Source organism: Bactrocera neohumeralis, chromosome 6 (assembly GCF_024586455.1).
Source record: "Bactrocera neohumeralis isolate Rockhampton chromosome 6, APGP_CSIRO_Bneo_wtdbg2-racon-allhic-juicebox.fasta_v2, whole genome shotgun sequence".
Taxonomy (NCBI): domain Eukaryota; kingdom Metazoa; phylum Arthropoda; class Insecta; order Diptera; family Tephritidae; genus Bactrocera; species Bactrocera neohumeralis.
Window position 1 is genome coordinate 26,069,246 of NC_065923.1, and position 25,571 is coordinate 26,094,816.

At 34.5% G+C, this 25,571-nt stretch overlaps 2 protein-coding genes across 3 annotated transcripts in view; both read left to right on the plus strand.

The window, feature by feature from the left end:
* The window catches only part of LOC126762954 (putative phospholipase B-like lamina ancestor), a 43,036-nt gene extending 27,915 nt beyond the window's left edge, over positions 1-15,121 (plus strand). For both annotated transcript variants that reach the window (XM_050480050.1, XM_050480051.1), the window contains exons 3-5: positions 10,933-11,949; positions 12,689-12,805; positions 12,870-15,121. In XM_050480050.1, coding sequence (XP_050336007.1) covers positions 11,690-11,949; positions 12,689-12,805; positions 12,870-14,526 — 2,034 coding nt within the window. In that variant the 5' untranslated portion in view covers positions 10,933-11,689 and the 3' untranslated portion in view covers positions 14,527-15,121. The remainder of the gene's footprint in view (positions 1-10,932; positions 11,950-12,688; positions 12,806-12,869) is intronic.
* Positions 15,122-22,855: 7,734 nt separating this feature from the next.
* The window catches only part of LOC126762956 (protein alan shepard), a 632,879-nt gene continuing 630,163 nt past the window's right edge, over positions 22,856-25,571 (plus strand). The window contains exons 1-2 of the mRNA XM_050480058.1: positions 22,856-23,478; positions 25,178-25,321. Of these exons, the coding sequence (XP_050336015.1) occupies positions 25,223-25,321 (99 nt within the window). The 5' untranslated portion in view covers positions 22,856-23,478; positions 25,178-25,222. The remainder of the gene's footprint in view (positions 23,479-25,177; positions 25,322-25,571) is intronic.

Below are 25,571 nucleotides of genomic sequence, written 5' to 3' on the forward strand. Positions count from 1 at the left end.
TATTTTTCGAGGAAAAAAAGAAAGGGATTGCAGTAACTTTTTTCTTATTAGAAATATGTAATTGCGTTTTCAGAACCGCACGAGGGTTTGACTCACCCCAAGTGACAATTTTCTTTGTAGACGAAGGCATTAAGCCAAAAATGGGACTCAACTGAGAATATTTTTCGATGAACATGAATTTGTGAATTTTTCGGAGAACCTGAATTTGCGCAATATTCTTGGACCATTTCTAATATTCGTAGCAAAGTGAAACATTACATGATGAAATGGCAAACCTTACTGCAAGCACTGACAAAATTTGATATGAATCCGTAAACAAACATGGCTGTCTGTTTAGCAACCATCCGTCATGTACCATAAGTTATAATTCTTAACTGACAGATGACTGCTAACCATAGACATAGAGCAGGCTCTAAGAAAGCTAAAGGGTGAATGCGGCACGACGTTGGTTGAAAATTGGGCAAAAAACTTAGGAAGAATCAATGCAGTACGCGACGGTGTATTATCGTGGTGCAAAAGCCAAGAGTTGTCGAGCCATTATTCCATCCTCCTTTTATAAATAGCTTCACATAAACGACGCATAACACTTAAATAGGATTCCTTGTTAACAGTCTGGCCGGTCGGAAGCAATTCGGAGTGCACTACATCTTGATAATTGAAGAAAATTTTCAACATAACCCTCATTTTTGACCTGCTTTGACGTGGTGTATTTGTTTTCCGACCCACCTTTCCCACAATATTCGGCCGAATGATCCTCTATTTCCGGTTCGTAAGCATAGATCCAAGACTCATCGCCAGTAATAATATGATTCATGACATCCTAATAGTCAGAAAGCATTGTTTTACAAACATTAACGCGATGCTGTTTTTCGAAAAAATTGAGTGATTTTGGAACCAATCGTGCTTACACTTTTCTTAGGCCTAAACGATCTTTGTAAATGGTTTTCACTGCTCCCTCCGATATTCCAAAGTTGTCCGTAAAATCATCGATTTTCAAGCACCAAATCCTTTATTTTTTTGACAAGTGGATCTTCAGTTGATGTTGAAGGTCTGGATGCGATTTAACGCCTTTCGACTCTTTTTTGTCCAAACGTCAAGTCTTGCGAGAAATAATCAACCAGCAACAAAATTCTAAACGTTTAGGAAGAATTTACATTCCGAAAAAATTTTATGGAATTCTTTCTTGAAAATGCACTCATAGTAAAAATGCCCAAAATGTACTTTCCGAATGGACCACCTAAGACGCAGCCGCGGTCAACATTTAAATGAAATTATCTTCAAAAAGTAAATGTCATAAACCAATCTAACGTTTCAAATAAAGAACCGATTTTTTTAGATTTTGCAAACATTTTATTGTTTATTTCACATAAAAAAAGTATTCCATGTACATATGAATCTATGACAGCGATCATTAATGATCATCGCCATAATAAAATGAAGCATATAAAACACTGGAACAATGAAATAACTGTAATATTCATATGCAGACACTCAATTAACTCCACACGCTAAATAATTTTTGGAAAAAAGTTTACATTTTCAAAAACACCCACATTAACAATTAATGCTTCCCTCCTAAGCACATTTCGACTAATTACCCCAAATACTCGCACAGCAGTAATTAAACATGTTGAACTACAGGCATGTTGATTACTATGCAGATCGAAGCTAATAAATTAAATGCCACTGTGTTTCAAAAATATTTTCGCTTTATAAAAACAACAGGCATAAATAAGTACCAATGGGTATGCATTTTTTAAAAAATGAATTAAGGAAATGCTTACAGAACATAACCCCATTAATTTTTCCTTCCACTTCTAATGCCAAGCTTACTCGTTCGAATATGTATTTCCATACAATCGCTGTTAAAATTTCCACAAATCATCTGTATATTATAGATTATAAGTAAGGCGCGTCTGCCTTTGAAATTTTCATAGTTTACATTGCTTTCGTTAAAAAATCATATTTTCCGCTGCGAATTGTAATTATTTTTCGCATTCGCTTTGATTGTGCGAATACAAGGCTTTGTGGAGCTTGTGCGCCAGTCTATTAGTCTTTCACTTTTCGCATTTCCATAAAGACTTTGTTTACATTCGATTGAATTTACATTACGTTTACATTTTAATATTACAGAAATTTGCAATTAATGTCAAAAAAGAATTTATACTGTTAGAGCAGACGTACATTCCTTGTTCGCTAATAAAGCTGTAGATACCAACATTCTAACGTTACCATAGCCGTCTTCGATTTGCCATTTCGCTGCTTGCTAGCTTTCCGCGTTGCTCGCTTGTCAATAAATTTAGATGTAAAATCAGCAACAAAGTTAGCGAGTTTAGTTCGATACCAAAGAGGCTAAGTGATGAAGACTTATTACAGTGATACAGATTTGAAAAATTGAAAAAAGTAATGAAAAATAAGATATCATTTTATATATTATACATTTTTAGTATGATTTTTTATTTTTTGGATGAGCTTGTTTTGCTCTGGAAGCAGAAGTTTCAACTCATTTTCCTTTATAGTTAAGTAGAATCGAACATATTTCATTTAGGTTTGCACCGCCATTTAAGCTCTATTGTGCTCTGCTCTATCACATGCCCTCACAAACGCTCAGTACTCTAATGAATTTCAGCCACTTGCAGGGAGCTATTGAGGTGATGTGATCACTGTTCAGAGATATGCACCCAAGCACCTGAAACTACAGATTTCTGTGCACTCTAGAATCGGATGCTCAGGAGTTTCCGGTTCTATGTCGCAAAGCTGGCAGTTTGCAGAAGAGTTCACGCCTATGTTGGACAGGTGTTTCTCAAAAGTACAGTGTGGAGTGCGACCAGTTGACATAAACTGTCTCTGGAGAGGTTATTCTTTATTATTATATTTTTCTTTTCTGTTCTCAGAACATTCTAACAATTTTCTCTCTCTGTCTTTATGCGTTGAAGTTTCCGTTTTCGTTGGTTTTACGTAATTTTTCGTATCAGAAAAGTCGTAATCATTGCTTGATGCTTTACTTTGAGCTTAGAGCTTCTTGGCTTAATCGTTCCTTATCACAGGTTCAGATCGTTAAATTTAAAGACATTAGATAACTAATCAGATCTTTCAAGAGTTGGGAAATGAATAGTTTGATATTTTTACGATCGCTTTGACAGTCACTATAGTGGACTAGAACTTAAGCAACGGAACTGGACTAGAATTTCTTCGATCCCATGGACTGTTAACAGCAGTAGTTCTTAAAGAGTTACATGGATTTCCTCTGCTAAACAACAGAATTTCTTCAAAAAAAATTTTTTTCATATAAAAAATTAAATATTTTATTAGATTTTTTTACTCTTACAAGCAGACACTATTAACAAAAAAATTCTGAAATTTTTCGAAAATAATATTTTAAACTCCGCCATTGCGACGCCATTTCCGGTAACTCCTCGGAAAATGGATGCGACTGCATTTATGGGATAACTTACTTACAGAATCCTCTAAAGTGAAAAAATACGTGTTTTAGTTAAAACCTTAACTTAGAACTTCGACGAAGGAAAAAAGAACCTAAAATTGGAATTTTGGCAAAAAATTTTACAAAAAAATTAAAATGTCAGTGAAAGTTTTGCGTTTCGCAAACTATTATTCGAAATCTTGAAAATATTTTAGCTTGTCTTGAAACCCTAGCTCTTAAATGTAGCAGACACTAAGAAACTGATGAAATCTTGATAGTTCAAGATCAGGTCGAAATGGATCTCATCACTATTTTTTTATTTATTTAAAAATCTTAAATATTTTCTCCAATAAAAATGAAAAAATTTTCCCTTTTTAACAACATACTCTCTATATAACAATGACGTATGCAAATTCTTAAAGATAATAAAATGAGAATGATGAATTTCAATCAGCGCAAGACATCACTCCCTTACTATAGAATGCCAGCAGCAAATCTTTGAAATAAAAAATATAATTTACTTCATTAAACGTCAGCATTGAATCAACAATAAAAAATCTGAAGAATATATGGCTTTTACGTCTTCATACGAAGGACAATAAAAACATGCATTCGGAGGGCTATATTTAAAACAAAAAAACTTTGCAAAGCTACATACAATATTGGATCACTCGCCCACAACATTTATATACAAAATTTACAAAACCGTTATTACCACTTCTCCCCGAGATTTCGATTTCCGAAGCATTGAAAAGTCATGTGGCGTCAATTGATGGCCGAAGTGGCAGGAAAGCTGCTGAAAAGCACATTTAGCCACACACGCTCACCCACCACATTCTGTGTGTAAGAGAAGAAAACATAGAGATAACCTTTAAAAGCGCGCAATTGCCGCATTAAAATATCTTTTAGTATAAACAATTGCTGGCGGTGAGGGCAAATCGTCGAAATCGATTAAAAAAATTAACCATTACGAATTCCTTTGAGTTGTAGTGGATAATTATTGCAAATGAAAGCACGCGCGCGCCGAGCTTAATGTTTATGCATACAGCGGTGGGCATTGAAATGGATTCAAATTGAAATGGAGACGCAGTTGTATTAAAGTTAACATTGTAGAAATTTTTGCGTGAAGAGTTAAGAATTTATGTATCTATTTTAGGTTGCTTTTGATTTTAACGTTCAACCATTGATCAAAAAAAAAAAAAGAAGAAAAAGAAACCGACACTCGACGTTGTTGGTAACATACAACAGACGAGGAAGCTACAGACATGATAGAACACTGCACTCCGTACTACAATGGGATGCCACTTGATGTCTTCCATTGAACATCTGCACAGTGGGGCCTGTATGCCCCCAGTTAAGGAGCATAATGAACTTCTCTTGAAGCAGTTTCTGGTGGGGTACTTTCTAAGAATTCATCTCTGCAGTCACCTGCTTGTAGCGGAACTGACTCCTAGGAGCATCAAGAAGTCCTTACGCAACTACGTGGACTACATAAAACAATACATCGACCACACTTTGGACGCAACAAACTTCAGACATGCATTGACCGTCAGCCACAGTGGAACCATAAACACCTTCACCGACTCCCTCTTAGTGAATGGTTTACTAGGAGTTAAACCTAAAAAAGAGCTCGAGTTGCCGCGAGAATCGAGAGTGACCCTTACGTTTCCTGGGCCTACCTAACAGGGACTATATAACCGGACAAAAACAACAACATTCTGTCGGTAAAAGAGGGTAGGTCTAAATAAGAGCTGATTACCAACAGGAAGGCGAGTTAGTTAGTAATTGGCAACTATATTTTCGAAACAGTCAAAGATTTCTCTAAAGCTTTTTGATTCGAGAGTTGGTGGTAAAAGCCCTAGAGATAGACCGTGTCTTCGGTAATTAAGTAGAAGAAGCTGTGATAAAATTTTATGTGCGAAGCTGGAACGAATATTTCCATTTGATGGCCCACCACTGTACCAAAAAAATTTGCATTATTCGACTATATACATTAAAAAAATTATTTCTTATTTGTATACACTTATATTCTGCATTTTAGAACAACCACCATAAGTATATACGCCCATGCTCAGTTTTTTAATTACACTTATATTGAACTTGGCATCACACCTCCAGTAAGGACGCTGCGGCGCACACGCCTCGATGTCTGTTCTAAACTCTGAATATCCAAGAAAGATTCTGATTTTTACTATTGTTTATCAGCCAAGCGATTTAGTTTTTTTTTTGAAAATTGTATTTATTTTTTAGTGATTTGTTTTTATCACTTTTGGTCTACAAAACACTTAAACAAAAAGTGCTTGCTTAATTAGAAAAAACATGTATTCCTTTGGAATTTAGCGAATTTATTTTATTTTTAGGCAGCTTTTCTGTAAAATTTGCTAATATGTTGTATGCTGCTTGTATATACTTAAACTTTTCTAGTATTTTGTTTACAAGCCACTTTCGTATTTAATGATTTCTGAAATTTCTGTTTATATTTCGCTATAAACCGCAATTGCGGCCATAAATCGGATTTATTGGTTAAATACGAACGATTGCAATGTTTTCAAATATTTAGATTACCAACAAGTATAAAAAGAGAACTAAACTATTTTTATTTATGTATATAATGACCTGTGTGTAAATTATTAACTTTATTACAATTTTGAAACTCAGAAACCACTTTTAGTTATAATAGTATTAGCTTCGGTTGTTTCCAAGCGAACAGCGAAAGAACACTCTTTCACTTAGAATACTTTTCAATGGCTAAGCGATCGATTGTTTATGCTTTTCTCTCATTAAATCTCGCAAAACATCAATTACAACAAAATAGAGCTTTTAACTGAGAGTTTTATTAAATATCTTCATAGATTATAAATAAAAAAGTATAAAAAAGTCATACGGTGCCAAGTTAGAACTGTACGGACGACATCAAACCGATGTTTTGAGTGCTGACAAATGCTCATCAATCGATTTGTGAGAGGTCGCATTGTTTTGCTGAAGAGTGACCCGTGTCCGGAGGTTGGTTTTCCTGATTTCTTGAAGGACAACTGGTAAACAAATGGTTGTATACCATTTACAATTTACTGTTCTGTCTAAATTTAGTGGTATGGATGCGGCATGTTCAGTATTTCCAAAAAAACTGGCAACCATTTACTTGCAAAGGCTTCGTGCGCGAACTACTTTTGTTACGTTCGGCACAACGTGAACAATTTTTTACAGTCAAGTGTTCATGCAATATTGAATGTACATATGCTAGTCCCACTAATGTCCATAGTTGTCACAATATTACGATAGGTCACATGACGATCTTGCAGTTTGCGCACAGCATTTGTTTCCGGAACACTAACTGATTTTGTATGAAATTTGTCTTGGTGTTCTACGACCTCGATTGAATTCACCATACCATCGATAAACACTGGTTCTTGATGGAGCTTCCTCGTCAAAAATTGAATCAAGTTCATTTATGCACTCTTGATGAGTTAAACCAGATCGAAACTTGTAATAAATAAAAGTGTTCGCGGTTTAATTCTATTTTTTAATCGAGAAGAATATTTTAAGTTACTGTCACCAACACTAATAGCGTTCGTATTTCAAAACATTTTTAGTATGTATACCATCAAAAATGTCAAACTTTACAATAAAAGTGTGAGTTGCCAGATTGTAACACTAGTTATGCCAAATCTCGAAATATAAAAGGTAACCTACTTGTTAAAAAATAGGAACAAAAAGGTAGTGAATAATTAAAGGATTACATGAGTTTCTTTGGGTAAAAAACAGCCTTTTTTCATAAATTTTTTTATCATAAAAAAAAATGAAATATTTTACTAGAATTATTTATTCTTACAAACATACATAATTAATAAAAAAATTCTGAAATTTTTGGAATAAATTATTTTAAACTCGACCACTGCGACGCCATTTCCCTCGGAAAACTCCTTACAGGATCATTTAAAGTGAAAAAATACTTGTTTTAGTTTAAACCTTAACTTTGAACTTGGACTAAGGAAAAAAAATTTTGCAACATTTTTTTCCAAATAGTTGTAATCGAAAAAAAATCTTTCGTCCAAATCTTTAAGATTTGTATCTTAAAGACCTGCGTAAAGTTTCATGAAGATTGGTTGAGTAGTTCTCGAGAAATCATGCCAACCGACTTCAAAACATAGTTTCGAGAAAGACGGCGCACATAGCCTAGCTTGCTTCGAGCGCACATGTTCTCAAAGCTATACCTCCGAAACTATTTCTCAGATCAACTTTAGGACAATACTCTATAGAGGTTGTAGAATTTAGTAAGACAATAAAAAAATCGATTTTTAGAAACATTGTTAATTGAATTTATACTAATCCTTTGGAGATATTTCCAAATTGAACTGTTTTTATATGTGAATAGTTGGTTTTTTTCTGATATTAAAAAGTCCAGGTGGATTTTTTAGGAAATTTTAAAATTGCAATTTACCTGTGATGCCCAGTCTTGCCTTTAGAAATACCTTGGTCCATTGAAAAAACCTACAGGTAACCAATCTTAAATATCATAAATCGACTCATATGCAAAGTGTGTTACGACTAAATATTTGCTACCTATTCCAATTTTTTCGATTATTTAAATTCCTAAACATTAAATTTACATAGTTCTGTCTAAAATATTTTTAGATGTTTCCAGTTTTATTCGAAATATTTAAAGAATTGTTTCTAATTTATCTATATTTAATTCTGTTTTTGTTTATATTAATAAAAGTAGTTTGTTTTGACTTGTCTTGTTAATGAATACAATTGAATTGTAACTCATTTTCATACATTTATTTTAGTTTTTGTTTAAATTATTTCATGTTGATTATTCTGACTTAGATTGTTTATGTAATTAATATATTTCTGAAGTGAACCTGTTTTTATATATTTGTTTTTCGCCTATTTATATATGTTTATTGTTATAAGTAGATTGATTTAGAACTGTGTAAATTATGAGGGTGAAATTAGGCCTCCTGGGGAAACGAGCACCGCAAAATTATTGGTAACGCGCCTATATTGCAACCTCAGAGGTGGTGAGCAGAAATAATAAATATGCAATCAACTTTCGTTTCGGAAATATTTTTGAAGTTTTCATTAATTTTTTTCATTACATGTACTTTCTCAAAAAAAAAAATCATTATATTTATGTACATCTTTGTGCTTAAAATAGGTAGATTTCGATCAAGTGATCTCAGCTGTGTACAATTCTTGGAGAACAGCTGATTCTTTTGTTACCTGTAGTTTTATACAATGGCTTGACTTTTTATTTTTCGAACCGTTTTGAAAATAATGCTTTACAATAAACAATAAGTTCGGACTTTCAGTTGGCCAAATTTCGTTTAAGGTTTTGGTTTCCTCGGGTAAAAGACAGCCCTTTTTCAAAAATTTTTTTCTCATATAAAAATATAATATTTTATTAGAATTTTTTATGGTTATAAACATACATATTCAAATAGTTGTAATCGAAAAAAAATCTTTCTTCAAGTCTTTAAGAATTGTATCTCAAAGACTTGTGTAAAATTTCATGAAGATCGGTTGAGATGCTTTCGAGAAATTTTACACGCCGAAACCACAGTTTCGAGAGAAACGCGTTTAAAGACAGTGCACTTAGCTTAGCTCGCCTCGAGCGCACAAGTTCTCAAGGCTGTATCTCCGAAACTATTATTCGGATCAACTTGAAAATTTACTACAATGTTCTAGAGAAGTTGTAAAATGTAATAAGACATTAAAAAAAATCGATTTTTTGAAACCCCTAAACCAAGGTAAGCCCTTAAGAAAAACATTTTTAAACATAAACTGATGGAGCTGATTGAACTGAGCGACTGCATTTAAAAAGGCTACAACTCAAAAACTATTTGAGACAACGATTTCAAATTGCAGTATGTTATACTTAAAAGTATAATTTATTGAAAGATGAAAAAATATAAAATAAAAAAATCGTTTTTTTTTTTAATTTTACCCTAGGTGCGCTCCTTAATTTTCTTGAGAACTTAGCAAAGACATAGGGTATGATATTTTATTATCTTCGGCGCTTTCTATATACTGAGGTTCATATTTCGTGGATATGCCATAGAAATAGTGTATTCTGAATCTCGCAAGCAAACGCACTTATACAAGTAGAAAGAGAATGAGAGTCGCGCAGACATTTCGTGTGTTACTCAAGAACGATAAACTATCAACTATAGGTTCACAAGGCACTACAAGAAATAGTGGGAGTAAAGGTGGGAGCTGCTCTCTAAATCAATTATTAATATTAATAATCATTAAAATATTGGAAAGTAAATCGAAATTTCAAAATAAATATGAATTCTCTGCATACCAGATAATTTCGCACGCCTTTGTTTATCTGCTGTTGCTGGAAAATATCGATTTATTGGAATAATATTTGCACTTTAGCGATTATTTATTTGCTTATTTGCATAGGGTCTAATTTTCTACAATCTAAAGCGCAGTACCCACGCCCGTCTGCAAGTAAATATTTAAAAATTATTTATCTACTGAATGTACTTTTCAACAAATCGACTTTTCACTTTTGGTAAATATTTTATGATTTCCATTTTTCCACAAATATTTAATAAGCTCTATGCTCTGGGTCATATGGTATAACTGTAATTGGCACAAATGCATTAAAATTTTCCACAAGCTGCCAAAATTCGCATAAATAAATATTTACTTAATAAAGATTTTCGGCAATAAATTTTAGAATTTCAATTAGATGATTTTATAAACATTATTAGGGATTTTCTACGCAACCCGAAATTGGCTTCATTCATCGAATAAGTGCCATTAATTTGAAGCAATGGCATCATAAAACAAGCAAGTGAGGTTAGGTGGGTGTGTGATTGGAATTATTGGATTTTTGATTTTGCACGCGAAACTTTTGAGATATAGTATAATTAGTTTTTTGGTATTTTCTAATGAGTTTTGACGTACCGGACATGCCAGTTTAGTATTGAGGAGGCAATACATTATATTTTTTTTTGGACTTTTTGTGGTTTATCTAAACTTACTCTTGCGAAAATGGTACTCAGAGTATGACACTTGTGGAATTTCATGCGATCTTTACTGTGCTCTTCTTTGCTAAAGTTCTCACTCTTTTACTTAAGTTCATTTGGTATAAATATTGTGGTCCTTACCTTTAGGTAGCATTATGTTGCTTGAGTTCGACTGTGATACACGAAAGGGTAGTCTTGGCGCTGAATATTTCAATAAAAAGTAAAAATATTGATTATTTTTTTTATTTAAAAAGTAAAAAATCTGAATTAATTATAAATTAAAAATGATTAAAAATTAAAAAAATAATTTAATAAAAAAATAAATAAAAAAAAAAAAAATTTTATAAAGTAAAAAATATGAATTAAATATTTAAAAATAAAAAAAAAAAAATTTTTTAATAAAAAATATTAATATTTTTTTTTTATTTTTAGTATAAAAAATTTTAACTAGTAAATATATTAAAACAAAAAAAATATTTTTTAAATTTTTCCAGCTTATTTATCTCATATATGTGTTTCTTCTTCCAGGGACTTCATTGACCAAAACTCAAATTAACTTCAGCCTATTTTACAAATTTTACAAATCAAATATAAAATAAAGCAACAACAAAAATTTTGGCATTCAAAAATCTGCAACTAAAACCTGTTTTTCAAAGTGCTCCAACACAACTGATTCTAAAAAGAAGATACCAAATTTTAAGGCATTCACCGCCACACTAAAAACGAATAACCAGCGATTTGCATTTACAGTTCACAAAACAAAAAAACATATTAAGGAAGTTACAATCGGACAACACAGAACGTAGTTTCTTTCCCGTGAACAAAACAGCTAGCGTCCTGAACGCCTCCTCCGATGAGCAACACGGTCGTTTTGCCAGTCAAAGTGGCCACAGAAACCCTATACCTCGGTGCTAACCACCTCGCTTGTGCCAACGTAACACACACAGTTGTTGTTGTAGCAGCCAACAACATCGGCACACACCGCCGCAGCTTTGGACATTCATACGCGGCACGCGCTGACCTCAATTATAGCCGTGTGTAAGACCCTAGTCACAGCATATTTGTGCCGTTACCAGCTAAATATCACTTGTGAAATCAATTCTAACTGAAAATAATCTGTATTATACAATATAAAAAAGAGGCTCTTATCTTAGCAAAAACAAAAAAAATCAAATCGCATATCTTAAAGGAGCAAAGAAAAGTAGGAATTTTAAGCAGCGTTTTAGGCGCTTAAACGTATTTCTTTCGCTTTTTGTAACCAGTAAGCTTCAAGACGGCCGGAACAATGCTTAAAGTTGTCGGAGCATCTTGGCAAAAAACTCGGATAGGGACTTACATCCTTATCGGTGCTGGTTTACTTGTGATCGGAGCTTTCTTCATTAGCTACATGGAACGTCCGAAATATAATGGCACCTACTGTGCTACAGCATTTTGGTCGAAACAGACGGGATTTCACATTGAATACTGGAAACAGCAAAATGATCTTCTTAACATTCCAAAGGGTGCTGCTAGAGTCTGCTACAAGGATTCCATCTATGAGAATGGGTAAGTGCTATCATAAAAAATCTTGTCTTTGAAGATTTAAGAGGTCTGGAAAGATGAAAGGTTTTCTTATATCAAGCAAAAACTAGTAAAAACTTGTATAACTCTAAAAACTCTACAAAATAAATGTATTTGAGTTTAAGATCTCGGTTAGAGCATGTTGAAAACACTAGCAGTGGAGTCTTGAGTTTTGTTTTTGAGTAATACTCTCTCTCGGGGCACAATAGACCTAAGGCCGCGGTGCAATGCTCATGTAAAATCTAATTCTTTCTCTCTCTTTCTAGTTAGCTCAATCTCATGTGGGTTCAGGGTCGGATCCAGAGTAGAATTTTAGGAGAGGGACCACAATTTTGAACTCGATTTGAAAAATATATAGCTATAGACTCCTTTACTGTGTGGTTTAGACTCTACGTATGCTTTATAATAATAAAGGAACATTTCCTTAACATGTCCACAGAAAAATTCTATAAGATTCCTTAATCGTTTCAAATTGTTTTAAGGCACTTCTTCTCGGGTACTTTACTTCACTCATTTTACCTAACAGAACAGTAACGGGTTTAATTTATATAGAGGAAATAATTGCTAAAAATCCCAATCAAATTAAACTCTTGAGAAGACTTTATGAATTCTTTACTGTTGAGTTGATTGGTAGTCATTGCCATTGAGGTTACGATCTTTCTTATATACACACTATAGAACTCAATTTTTCTTTTTTTAATTTCGCTTTCTTCTTATTTTACAGTTGGGCGCAAATAGAGGTGGAAACACAACGAACCTACCCCGACTGGGTACAGGCTTTCGGTGCTGGCATACTTGAGGGCTCTTTAACATGGAACAACATCTATAATCAATGGAAGAAGTAAGTCATACTCTATTTACAACACAAGAGAGCATTTTATAAATATTTACTTCGTCCAACACAGCACCATCGAATCCTCCTGTAATCGTGATGAAAGTTCACAGAATTTCTGCACTTGGCTGCGCGAGCTACTCGACGAGAATTACATGAGCATCAAGGAGACGGCTTTGCAACGTGGCGAACATGATCACTACTGGCATCAGATCAGTCTTTACTTTAGACAACTTGAGGGTCTAGAGACCGGCTATATACGCGGCGCATCACGTGCACGTTCAGATCTCGAAGAGGAAATACCATTCTCCGACTTTCTACTCTTGAATGCAGCGGCCGATATACAAGATCTTAAAATATATTTTGAGAATTTCGTATTGAAGACCGATAATCAAACAGATGCCGCTGCGCAGTCTAAGAATACGGAAGTTGAAGTTGAAGACAAGGCAGCTGATGCTATTGCGGCAGCGGAAACCGGACCAAAGAACTTCTTTCTGCCAAGCGCTACAATGCTAACGAAAATCTTTCAAACCGGCGATTCGCCAACATGGCGTTTACTCTTCGGCCACAGCACCGCCGCTAGTTATGCCTCAATGTTGCGCATACAGAAACGTTACAAGTTTCACTATCACTTTTCGCCGAATCAACGCTCGAATACGGTGCCCGGCGTAGACATCACATTCACTGGTTATCCGGGCATACTCGGCTCCACCGATGACTTTTACATTGTTAAGGGACGTCAGGTGCAATCGATTGTCGGCGGTGTGGGCATTAAGAATGAGAATCTCGACTTGTGGAAGACGGTAAATGTCACGCAAGCGCTGCCGTTGGCGGCACGCGTCATGGCCGCAAATCGTATTGCGCAGAATCGACGCACCTGGGCGAAGGCAATGTCACGTCACCCATTCACTGGTTGTAAACAGTGGATAACGGTGGACTTGAATAAATTGCGACCACAAGACAATTTATATATGACGCTGGCGGAGGATGAAAAACACGATGATGCGGCATTGCCTTTGAACGCCGCCGATGAAGCGGCCATTAGTGAGCGTCACAATCGCAATAAGGGTTTGGTGTGGATCGTGGAACAGTTGCCCGGACGCATGCATCTTAAGGATGTGTCCGAGAATTTCCTAACCGGTGAGAATTCTACATGGATAGCCAATGGTGTGCCGTACTTCGATGAAATGCTACAAGCCAGTGGCTTAATGGCTGACAACACGTATGACGATATGAAAGCCAAACTCGAAGATGAGCTCACCAATCTGGAGGCAGTCGATCAGTTTATGCGCAAGCACGGTTTCCGTGGCGATCTGCTGGGTGAAGAGTCCGTGGCCTATGGCAATATTGACATTAAATTGTTCTCGTACAATGCGCAAATCGGTATTAGTGATTATCATGCCTTCGCCGGTCCCATATTCATACGGCTGCAGCATGTACAAACGCGCGAGTCGGTGGCAAGTGTGGCCAGTGAGTCCACAGACATTGCCTCCAATTTGAAGGACGACCGTTTGAGCGTGAGCATCGATGATGCGGCGCAACTGGCCGAGCTGGAGCGCATAACCGATCGTCGTTCGGTGCGCAATGACATGCAAGCGATCGCAATGCGCGAGGCGTCGAGTGGTCCGTTCAAGTGGTCGGAGGTAGCGAATCATATGTCGGATGTTGAGCATCAAGGTCACCCGGATGAATTTAACTTTGGCAAGGTGTCACCGAAGTGGGCGTGGTGAGCGGTGGTTATGCCAATCGAGTAGCAGTTTTTGTATTTAATTTTATAGACAGCCATACATACACACATACTCCTACATTTGTATATACATAAATACATACACACACACACACATGCACGTGTGTGTTTTCATTCTAATTTGCCGGTGGAATTTCGAACCATTTTTACATTACGTTTTAATTTATTCGTTGGTGTGCTACCAAACTCCGTGTAAAAACCAAAACAAATTTTTATTTAGTAAATTTTATGATTTCTAAAGAATTCGTATCGATTGCTTCTAAGAAAATTGTTGAGATTTTTAGTCGTTTGTGAAAACTTGTTCGATTTTATTTTTATAAAAAAATAGTAAATTGTGAAAATTATATAACTTTAGTGCGTCCATAGTCTAAAAAAAACATATAAAAATTTATATTGTAAAGAAAGTAAATATTAGTCTTCCATAGTGTCGTCCATTTTAGGATGTTCTTTTGTAAAAATAAAATAAGAATGTATTGCCAGTTGTGTGTACAACATCGGTTTAAGATTTCTAACTTTTATACAGAGCAATTGTGAGAATAAAAAATACATAAAAATAGAAAATAATATAAACCAAAGAACTATTTGGTTTTATTTTGAAGGATGATCTACATTAGGAAAAAGTGTCATTTATTTATCTTAAGATAAAGCACAAAATTCCTCTACAGAGGGTCCCTTCGTTAAGTGGTTCAACTCTCTCTCAAGGGCCGCACCAAGTATCTTGGGGCAACAAACTGCTGTGATAGATCAACGTGGAGGAAAGAGTGAGAAAAGCTAGCTAGATAAACCTGCGACTTATAGACCTCTTCGCTAAAAATTGGGAAGCAAAATCGGCGGGGCGACTACTGACTGCAGGAGAATTTCCATATAGAAGGGCAAACAAGAAGGTTTAAAGTAAACGTCGAAAACCGACGATGGAGTTGGTGCGTGGATATACTGTCAAGGCAGCCTTTTAAGTTTCTGGACCACTGCGGTATATTTTAAGCTGAGGCCTTTGCTATTGCGAAAGTCGCGGAGCTGACCCCTAATGTACTTGCAGACAATTCCAGACTTATTATCTACGCAGACAGCCAAGCAGCAATCAAGGCAGTACCCTCGTATCGCATATCGGCCAAAAGTGCCATGAAAAGCAGGGCAGCAGTGGAAAGTGTTGTCAGAAGCAAGCAACTTCACTTCTACAGAGTGTCAAGTCACAAAAGCATCGAGGGCAATGAAATAGTGGACGAGATTGCTAAGAATGGTGTCCGGCTAACACCCGAAAATGTGATCAACATTGGAAAATTCGAGCATTGTTTATACGACGATCTCGACAGAAACATGGTAAAGAAAATCAAAACCCGATAAAAAGAGCTACCTGGGTGCAAAAGGATGACTCCTCCTCATGGACCTAGTAACTGAACTCTATCTGGTATCGCAAAGGACCAAAACTGGTCTATGCGTGGCTGATTGGCCTACCAGATTACCTAGCTTACCTAACTTATTTATTTACTCTTAATTATCTTAAAAAGAAAGGATGATGCAAACATGCCTGACGATGCACTTAGGCTTTTAGGAAGCTCAATGTGAAATCTCGTCACTCACTTCTCTCTGAACTACTCTACATATGCTTCTGATGATGTTTATCCATACAAAATGTGTTACTTGTGCAAGTTCCGAGATATTGTTCAGAAACCCTCGGCCCTAGTTGCGATTCTTTTCTTTTTATTCGCGTAAAATACTTGTGTAGTCACTTCTTGTTCTATCTCCTTACACCTTCTACAACAATCATTGTACAGTATTCCCAATTTGCTGTCTTTCACTATGTTTGATGAAAAACTAAGAGACTTTAGCGATTTCTCAACCGCTTGGCTAACCGTATATATAGTAGTTTGAATATATTTCTTGGTGTGAGCACACTTCCTTTAATTGCTGTGATTTCCGCTTGAAAAACACTGCAGTGGTATGGAAGTCGGAAGGCGATTCTGAAATATAATTTTTCAGAAACTACACGACTTCTCACTTGATTATCTAGTTTGGACCCATACCTATAGAAGCTTAGCTCTATGTTCCTGCCCATTTCGCCCCTTTCCATTTATCTCTGGAAGAAAAGGCAATATTGGGGACCGAATTTGTGTAGTAGAAAGTGGCAACGGGAACTAAGTATTTTGCCCCTTACCTCAGCATTAGAGCTGACTTCACTGCCAGTTGCTAACAGAAAAAGTCTGTGGTCAGTTAATGTAAAATAACGTTTAGTGCCTGAGCGTTGTTCTAAGAGCTCCACTTTAAAAAGTCTTCAATAGCAGACTTACTAAACCCAGTTTTAGCTCAAATTTATAACATTAATTTTATTTCAGAAAATTTTTCTTATCAAAATATGAGTTCCAGCATGAAGAAATCCATCGTTTTTCAAGTAAATAAATAAACATTCCACAAAAAATCGTTCCAAACCATTTAAATAAGTTTAAAAAGAAGCTCAATACGAGGGCTTGGAATTTTCATCTGCAAATCGTTGCTGAATCGCATTAAAATTTAAAGTCGTTCCATTTCTTAAGCGTTTGGTTACTGGTGATGCCAAGTGGGTCATTTACGACTGATAGGCGGTCAGAAAGCAATCAAGTCCAAAAGAAGCTACCTTTGATCAATAGGAGAAGAATCATGTTCAGTCTCGTCAAATTTGGTCGGCACACAACAATAAGGAATCGCCAGAAGCTCGGGAGTTTGGTTGGAAAGTTCTTATGCATAACCTAATAGTCCGAACTGGCCCCAGGGGATAAATACCTGTTCCTGTCTATGACGAATAATTTTGCTGATGACAAATTCGCTCCACAGAAACTTGTGAAAATCGACTGTCCCCGTTTTTGTTTGTATGAGAATGACATTATAAAATTACCTTCAAAACGACAAGTTATCGGACATATGATGAGTATTTGAATAAATAAAACTTAAATTTATTTCAAAAATAATGGATTTCTTTCTATTAAATCTTATTTAATCTTTGCACTTTGATAACTTACTCAGTAACTCCATATTTCTCAGCCACCTCGCATGTACAGCCGGTAGTCAAACTGCTTTCTTGATTTCAAGACAACCATGTTTATATAAGCTTCGGTTTATCATTTAACACTTTACACAACACTCGCTTTCTTTTCAAATTAAAAAATGTAAAAATAAATTTTTATAACTTCCGAAACGATTGTACGCATTTTGACAAAACTGATAATTAAGAGAGAAATGCGAAATGACGTACATACCGTCAAATAACTACCGTTACTTTAGCGGACATCTATCGGGTAATAGTAACAGGTGATATGCAGCATTGCCAGCATACGAAGTCAATCTCACCTTTTCTTATCACTATTCTATTTGTTTACATGACAGAGAGAGAGAGAGAGAAAGTAATCTCTCTAGCAGTTTACTCTCTTTATTTTAAGGCGCCGCTCTCAGCTGCATTTGCTTTTTGACTTCTTCTCACTTTTTCGGCTTCGTTGTTTTGTGTTACCATTCGCTTTTTTCTTATCATTGCCGTTGTGGCGCCGACGTCGACAGCGACGCGGTGTTGCGTTGTTTTGGTTTTTGCATGTTGTCCAAATGGACCAACTGGCTGCGATTTTGTAGTAATAAAGCAAGTGGGCTAATAAGAATATTTGCCAATGTTTTCAGTAATATATTTTAATGAATTTTATTAAATTTTTTATGTATGCGAAGTAACAGAGTAAATACAGCGTAAATATTTCGCACAAGTACAAAACATTCTCATTACATTGCTCTCGTTTGCAACCCTGACCATTCGCGGTTTTGTCTTCGCATTGTGTTCTTAGCACGTCTCTCCCACAGTTCGATGCTTTTTTAATTAATTGCAAAATACAAAGCAGAAGCAGAAACAAATTTTTGCGAAATCAACCGCATTTATTTCAGACATTTTGTGCAAATTGTTGTGTTTTTGGTACGAAAGTGCATAATTTATTGTGTAAGCAACGAGCAAATTCTTTTTGTGGTCGGAAAATCAGTCGCGAAAACACGCAAATGTTGCAAATTTACAAAAATCACACCGAAATTGTATAACAAAGCAGAAGTTGTAGAAAGCAAAATTTGCGGTATGAAAATTCTAGTACATCGGAGTGCATATAGTGGCTATAGCAAACAAGTGTAGTATCGGAGAAAACAGTGTTCTTCATTGGAAATTGTAAAGGGAGCCTTGTGGACTTGATAGCGATAGCCAAATCCGAAATCGAAATTTATGGGCATCGGGGACTCCGCTCAATGGCGGCCGCGGCGTAGGGCGAAAAGCAAAGTCTAATTGGGAAAATTGCTTACTATATAGCACGTAAACTTGCGTATGTGTGTTTGTGAGGGTAGTTGTAGAAGTAATGCAAGCGGAAGCAGATAGCAGGTGCAAGCAGACGCGTAAACAAGGAAGTGAATGAGATTTCATTAGCGCAAATTTCTTGCGTTCTTAATTCGCAGTTCATTGAAGAATATTGTTGTTATTGTTAAAATGCAGTGCGGTATTTAAATTATAAATTGTGTGTGCTTATTTAAAGTTGTCGCAAGGTGTTGAGTAAGGAGTTGCTGCAAAAAACAGTGGAAAAAAGCCGGGGTGGACGCGCTGGCTAATCGGTTGTCAACTTTGTCGCCATAAGCAACAAAAACAAATCAAACACATGCAATATATGTACATATATATGTACATATATATGTATGTATGTATGTATGTGCTTATTATGCATTCGCAAGCACAAAAGAAAATTTATTGAGAACAAATTTCTTCAATTGTGTTGCATTTCTCCTGCATTTGCAGCGTATTTCTACGACGTTTCTAAACGTTTAACCATAACCTAACTTAAATAACTACCAAAGTGTTTAGTTTGTGTAAAAATTTTAAAGGTTTGTTCGTGCTGCGTTGTAGGGCTGTGCCTACGCTGGTCACTTAATTAAAAAGTTGCATATTCACGTCTACGCAACGAGAAAAATATATGCACACTTATATATATGTATATGTACATATGTACATACATAAAGACATGTGTATTACATACATATGTATGTATGTACACTTGTAAGTTGGCTGAGGCTATTTTAAGCCTACACACGGGCACAAAGAGGTGCACAAATGAAGCGACGCCGGCGTTGTCTGCCATATCAACGTTGCACAAATGCTGGCTGGTGGAGTCTGCTCGATTTTTTACACTTGTATGTGCTACTGATATTGCTGCCTCTTCGTTTGTGGTATTTTTATACCCTGAACAGAATATATTAGTTTTGTTATGAAGTTTGTAGCACCCAGAAGGATACATTAGAATATACATACATATATGTATGTATACATATATATAAATGTTGATTTGGACATATCCGTCTGTCTGTCCACCTCTATATTTTGCACAACTCCTTTTCTCTGCAAGAACCTGCTCATTTGTCGAAACCGCCGATAACGGTCCAATATAGTGTGTAGTTGCCATACAAACTGAACCCTCAAATTTATGTTTTTCTATGGAAAACTTTTTTATGTGACGAGTTATCATCATAAAATTTAACGTTGATTATTCTCCAAGACAATGATTTAAACTGCGAAAAAATGGTTCGGATCGGAGTACTATAACATATAGCTGCCATACAAATTTAACGATCAAAATCTTGTTCTGTTATGGAAAATTCTTTATTTGACTAGACATTGTCATGAAATTTAACATTGATTATTCTCCAAGACAGTGACTCGATCTGTTAACAAATTTTTTAAATCAAGCCACTTTAGCTTGTAGCTGCCTTACAAACTGATCCCTCAAAAAATGAGATATTTTCATGAAATTTGGCGTGTGTTATTGTGAAAGGCAAGGTCATATATGTAGCTTCTTGTTGACATTTTTTTTTATTTGTGAAGGGTATTATAGCTGCGGTGTAACTTAAGTGAACTTTTTTTTGTTGTATATACATTTATGTATTTAATGTGATTTGGGTGGAGAACGAAGTTGGCCATAATGCCATGCTGGTTACTCGGAGGGAATTAGTGTTCTGTTGTGTCGCTTTTGCTACTTTTGAAAATACAACTTTATTTAATGCCTCGTTTTTTTTAATTACAGGTCGCAAGTAAATATTTTTGTAATGAAAATTTTCACCAAACATTGCGTGAAGGCTGCAATAGTTTGAAAGCTTGAGAAAAAAAAAAACAAAAAAATATTTATAAAACACTAACAATTTTATGTGCTCAAAATACCGTAATTACATAGTATTTTTAACATGCAGGTAATGTTTTAAAACTACGAAATCTACAATAAATAAATACAGCAATGCAGTAGCATAAGCGCTAATAGTGTACTAAGAATTAATGGGCGTAAAAACCGGAACCGCAGACTGTTTCGTGTGCCTTTCGTAAGTGGATTGAGTGAAATTTTCCAATAAAACACAAAAAAATAAATAAAATAAACAAAGTTGCATACAACTCAAAGTGAAACTAAGAGAGTAATGCAAAAAACATAAATAATACGAGAAAACATTATAAAAAATGCAGATATAATACTTGAAATATATATAATACCATACAAAAAATCTATATACTAACTGTAAACGTGTATTAACTCAGCTGCAATTTATTTACCAAGCGCACTTCACATCTTTTTGTAGTCTACGCCGACGATTTTTTGTGTAATTGGCTATATTTAGCATATCGATGTGCCGCAAGTGCATTAAGGCTTCCTTGTAGTTAACAAATATAATACATACATACCTACATATGTATGTAGCATAACGATATATTTCGAAAGCAATAAACGCAAATCCGTGTACGGGTAAAAAACTCTTATTAACAAAATTGAATTTCATGACGAAAATAAAAAGTGTCAATACAATTTTCAAACAAAACTGAATTTGTTGACGAAAAAAATTAATTTCAAACAAAATTGATTTTGTAGATGAAAAATAATAATTTCAATACAATTTTCAAACAAAACTGAATTTGTTGACGAAAAAAATTAATTTCACTAAAGTGTTTCGGCAAAATCTAAAGTAGTTGCGTCACTTCCGCTCACTTTAACTGCAACATTGTCTATTCGAACAATCAAACTGTCGCTTCCAACTGTTCTAAATACAAACAAAAAAAAAAAAATACAAGACAAAAACAAATAAAAACTTATGCATATTGTGTAAAATATACATATATACTTATATCATATTGCTAACTGCATAATCAACGCCAATATACATACACACACACAAATATATTTGATAGTATTTAATGTAGCAAGTGTGTCGGAATTCGGAATTTGCAGCAAACAGTCACTTGAGTGCAAAGTGTTATCAACAACAAAAAAATATATACAAATAAACAAACAAACAACAAAACACCTGTAAATTGCTCAGCAGTGTCTTCCATAGACCACACACACTTTTGCTTTATTTACGCAGCCACTTCTCTGCAGAGGAACTGTTAATACAACAGCTGTGTCATACAAACACAACAACATACAAATATAAGCATTAATTTATTGCAGAATAATAATTCTAATAAAATACCTGTGTCTATTTTGCAAATTGCCCGCAGCCGCAAAGTGTCAGCAAAGTAAAGTGCCAAGGGAAGATTGCGGAAAAAACAAAAGTGCTAAAAAGTGTAAGACGTAAAGAAGGAGAAAAGATATTGATAAGAGAATTGTGGTGTGTAGAGTGTGTCGGAAAGCAACAAGCTAAAGGTGACAGCAAAACAAAACAAGCTAAAAAAACAAAACGAAAAACGGCAAAACACACAGTGAAAGCAACAAAAAGGCAAAAATATATATGCGCTGAGAAGCTGAGGTGCATGACAAAATTTGCAAAAATTAATATACAAAACTTGTGAATGATTTTGTGGGCGTGCGTTGTGTGAATAACGTTAATAACAACAACAAAAAGCAATAATATTATACATATTGATAACAAAATTTTATATGCGGAAGTATAAAGAGATTTAGGCAAAAATGTGGAACGCGTAAATAAAAAAAACAGTGAAAAAGTGTGTTGGAATAAAAATTTAAAACGAATAAAAGATAAAAAATAAAATTTTAAGAAAGTTTGAGAGTTTTCTCCAAAACAGTTGATTAAACATAATAAAAAGTAACAAATTAAAAAAAATTTTTCAAAAAATAAATAAATTAAACCGAATAAAAATTCACATTAAAAAAATTTATGTGAGCTTTCTCCAAAACAGTTGATTTAATACAATAAAAAGTGAAAAAATAAATTAAATGCAATTTTTTTCCAAAAATAAATGAATTAAATCGAATAAAAATTAAAAAAAAATTAAGTGAGCTTTCTCCAAAACAGTGCAATAAACAGCATAAAATTAAAAAAAAAAATATTTAAGTGATATTTTGCCGAAAAAAAATATTTGTAAACACAAACCATTTCAGTGACTAATAAAAATTAAAAAAAAATTGTGTTAACAAAATTTATAATTAACGCAAATAAATGGCAAGTGAATTGAATTTTCTAAAGCAAAATAACTGTGTTGAAATAATATTTTGTATCAAAAATATACAAACTAAAATAATGCAACAGTGAAGTGCTTATAAGCCAAAACAAAAGAACAACGCTGTTATGCCAACAATATATGCAAACATACATATACATATTCCTACAGAATAATTCCAAAACAACAACTACAAAACCACGCGATTTTTTTCAAAATTGTTTGCTAAAAAAGCAGCGACTTCCAATAATTATAATAAACAAGAAACTACAGTGCATAAACAAAAAAAAAACAACAAACGAAAGTGAGTGCATAAAGTGTTAAATCCAATAAAAATAATAATAAAAAATTTTCAATTGTATTATGTGCAGTGGAAAATATTTTTAATTAAAAAAAATTGTTTTGACGAAAGAAATCACGACTTTTGACTTCCTACAGTCTCCAAAGTTTTTATTTTTAATATCAAAGTAAAATTTCAAGTCGTGTGAGTGCCACTGTCAATAACATCCACGCGTTTCCAATTTGGTAAGCCAATATATAAATAAACTATATAAATATAGATATATTTATATGTACTTTAATTTACTTAAAATGTTTTTTATTTGTATAAAAAGATAGTATAAGTTATCTAAACAAATAAGGCAAATTGATCTGATCAAAATTAACCCGGACTAACAAAAATAATTACTTTTTTACGTATTGGCAAGACTACGCTGTTAGCGTCTGGGGTCCCCACGGTATGATACACTGGACCACCACATAGTCTGTTGAAATTCGCGTCAAGCGCAGGCATCCTAAAGGATGATTACTCTTTATGGACCTAGTAACTGGACCATGCCATCTGGCATCGCAAAGGTCCAAACTGGTCTATGCGTGGCTCATTTGCCTACCTAACTAACCTAACCTTTTTACATATTTTAATACAAATATATTTATTATCGTTTAGCCTCCTGAGCCAAAAAGTTGCAAACGATCAACTGACCATCATACACTTACTAGTATTAAAAGCCTGTGCTGAGATGCCTTTCCGTTGGACTGTTGATGTTTTTGGTTTCGGCTAATTTTTGGAGCGTCATTCGCTACATTGTTGGATAGCTTTGACTTCATACGCATAAACCCACGTCTGGTCATAAGTAATGATCCGTAGGATTCTCAGTTACGTTGACAAGTATGTCTTTTGCAACCTCTACTTAACGTTGTTCTTGCAAACGTTTCAGGTCTTTTGGTACGAGTCTATCATTGACACGTTTCGATACGATTTCGATTTGGTTTGTGCGTGCAGTTTATGGTAAATGGAACAGTTCGGGTAAAATTTGTCTGATGTAGCATTTTCACTCATACGACCTTCTCGTAGTTATTTGGGAACTTTGCTCGATACTCACCTTAATGGCTGACATTTCTCAGTACTTAAGTTTTCAGTTTTAGGTTTTTTACTCTGATAAAAAATTACTACATTTTTCGCAAAAGACCGATTGTCACAAAAACTGTGTCCTACTTGTTGATGAAATCAGAGATCGTCATTTATGAACTTTAATTTTCCAGCTAAAAACTAATTTAAAAATTTTTTCTCTGTATCTTCAAAGTTAACATGAAAATAGTTATCAGCAGAAATTTCAGTATTAAAATATATCACCGCTCCAAAATCTCGCTAAATTGTAATTTCTTGTGAACTTCTGAGCAATCAACTAAAAGCCGAACTAAAGGTCAAATTAAATGTGCAACTCAGTACAAAGAATCATCCGTTTTTTGCAGGTTTTTGGTTATTTTTTGAGTTTTAAAGCAACTGTAAATGGATTTCAATGTTTCCCGAAAACACATGTTTCAAAAATGTTTTTTCTTGATACAGGCAAAGTGAAGCTACCCTAATGGGTAATATGACATTGGCTAATTTGTTCTCTTAGTGCAACAAGCTCCATGACTGTGTCGAAAGTTGTGATTAATAATAAGATATTGGAGCCCAAATACGTTTATCATAAAGTCTTTTATACCTTTTATTGCTATTTAGTAAACAGGCGATAGTGTAGAGCACAAATAAATGAAAAAATGTTCAACCATCGATAGAATACATTCCCATAAGGATATATTTGTTTGACTTTATTTTAAAATTTTGTTATGATATTACACTCCATTTTTCCATTGCTCTATAATTGCTTAAGTTCAAATATTTAAAAATTCTACTGCTTAGTTTTAATAGTTTCATAATTTTTATTTACTTTATTTTTAGAACTAAAAAGTTTATCAACTCAGCGAAAAACCTCCAGTGAACGAAATGCATCAACCACGCTATAGTCCAGCACCTCCTCCACAACAACTGGGAATGCGGCCACCGACGCAGTTGCCGCCACCGCGTCCTCAAACTTTTGCAAACGTGAGTATTAATTATTTTTGAACTTTAAGTGATTTTTGTTTACCTTTTTAATTAAAAACTGCGATAATAGTGATGGTTTTCAGACTCTTTCTTATTGTTCTAATTATTTATATATTCCTTTCAACAACCAATTGAGCAAATAAGATTCCATGCGTAGTATAGTTAATAAAATTGCAGCGAAACTGAAATTCTTATTTGGTTTGTTTGAAATAAAAAGTGATTAATTTCGAGTTCCCTACTTAAAAAAAAC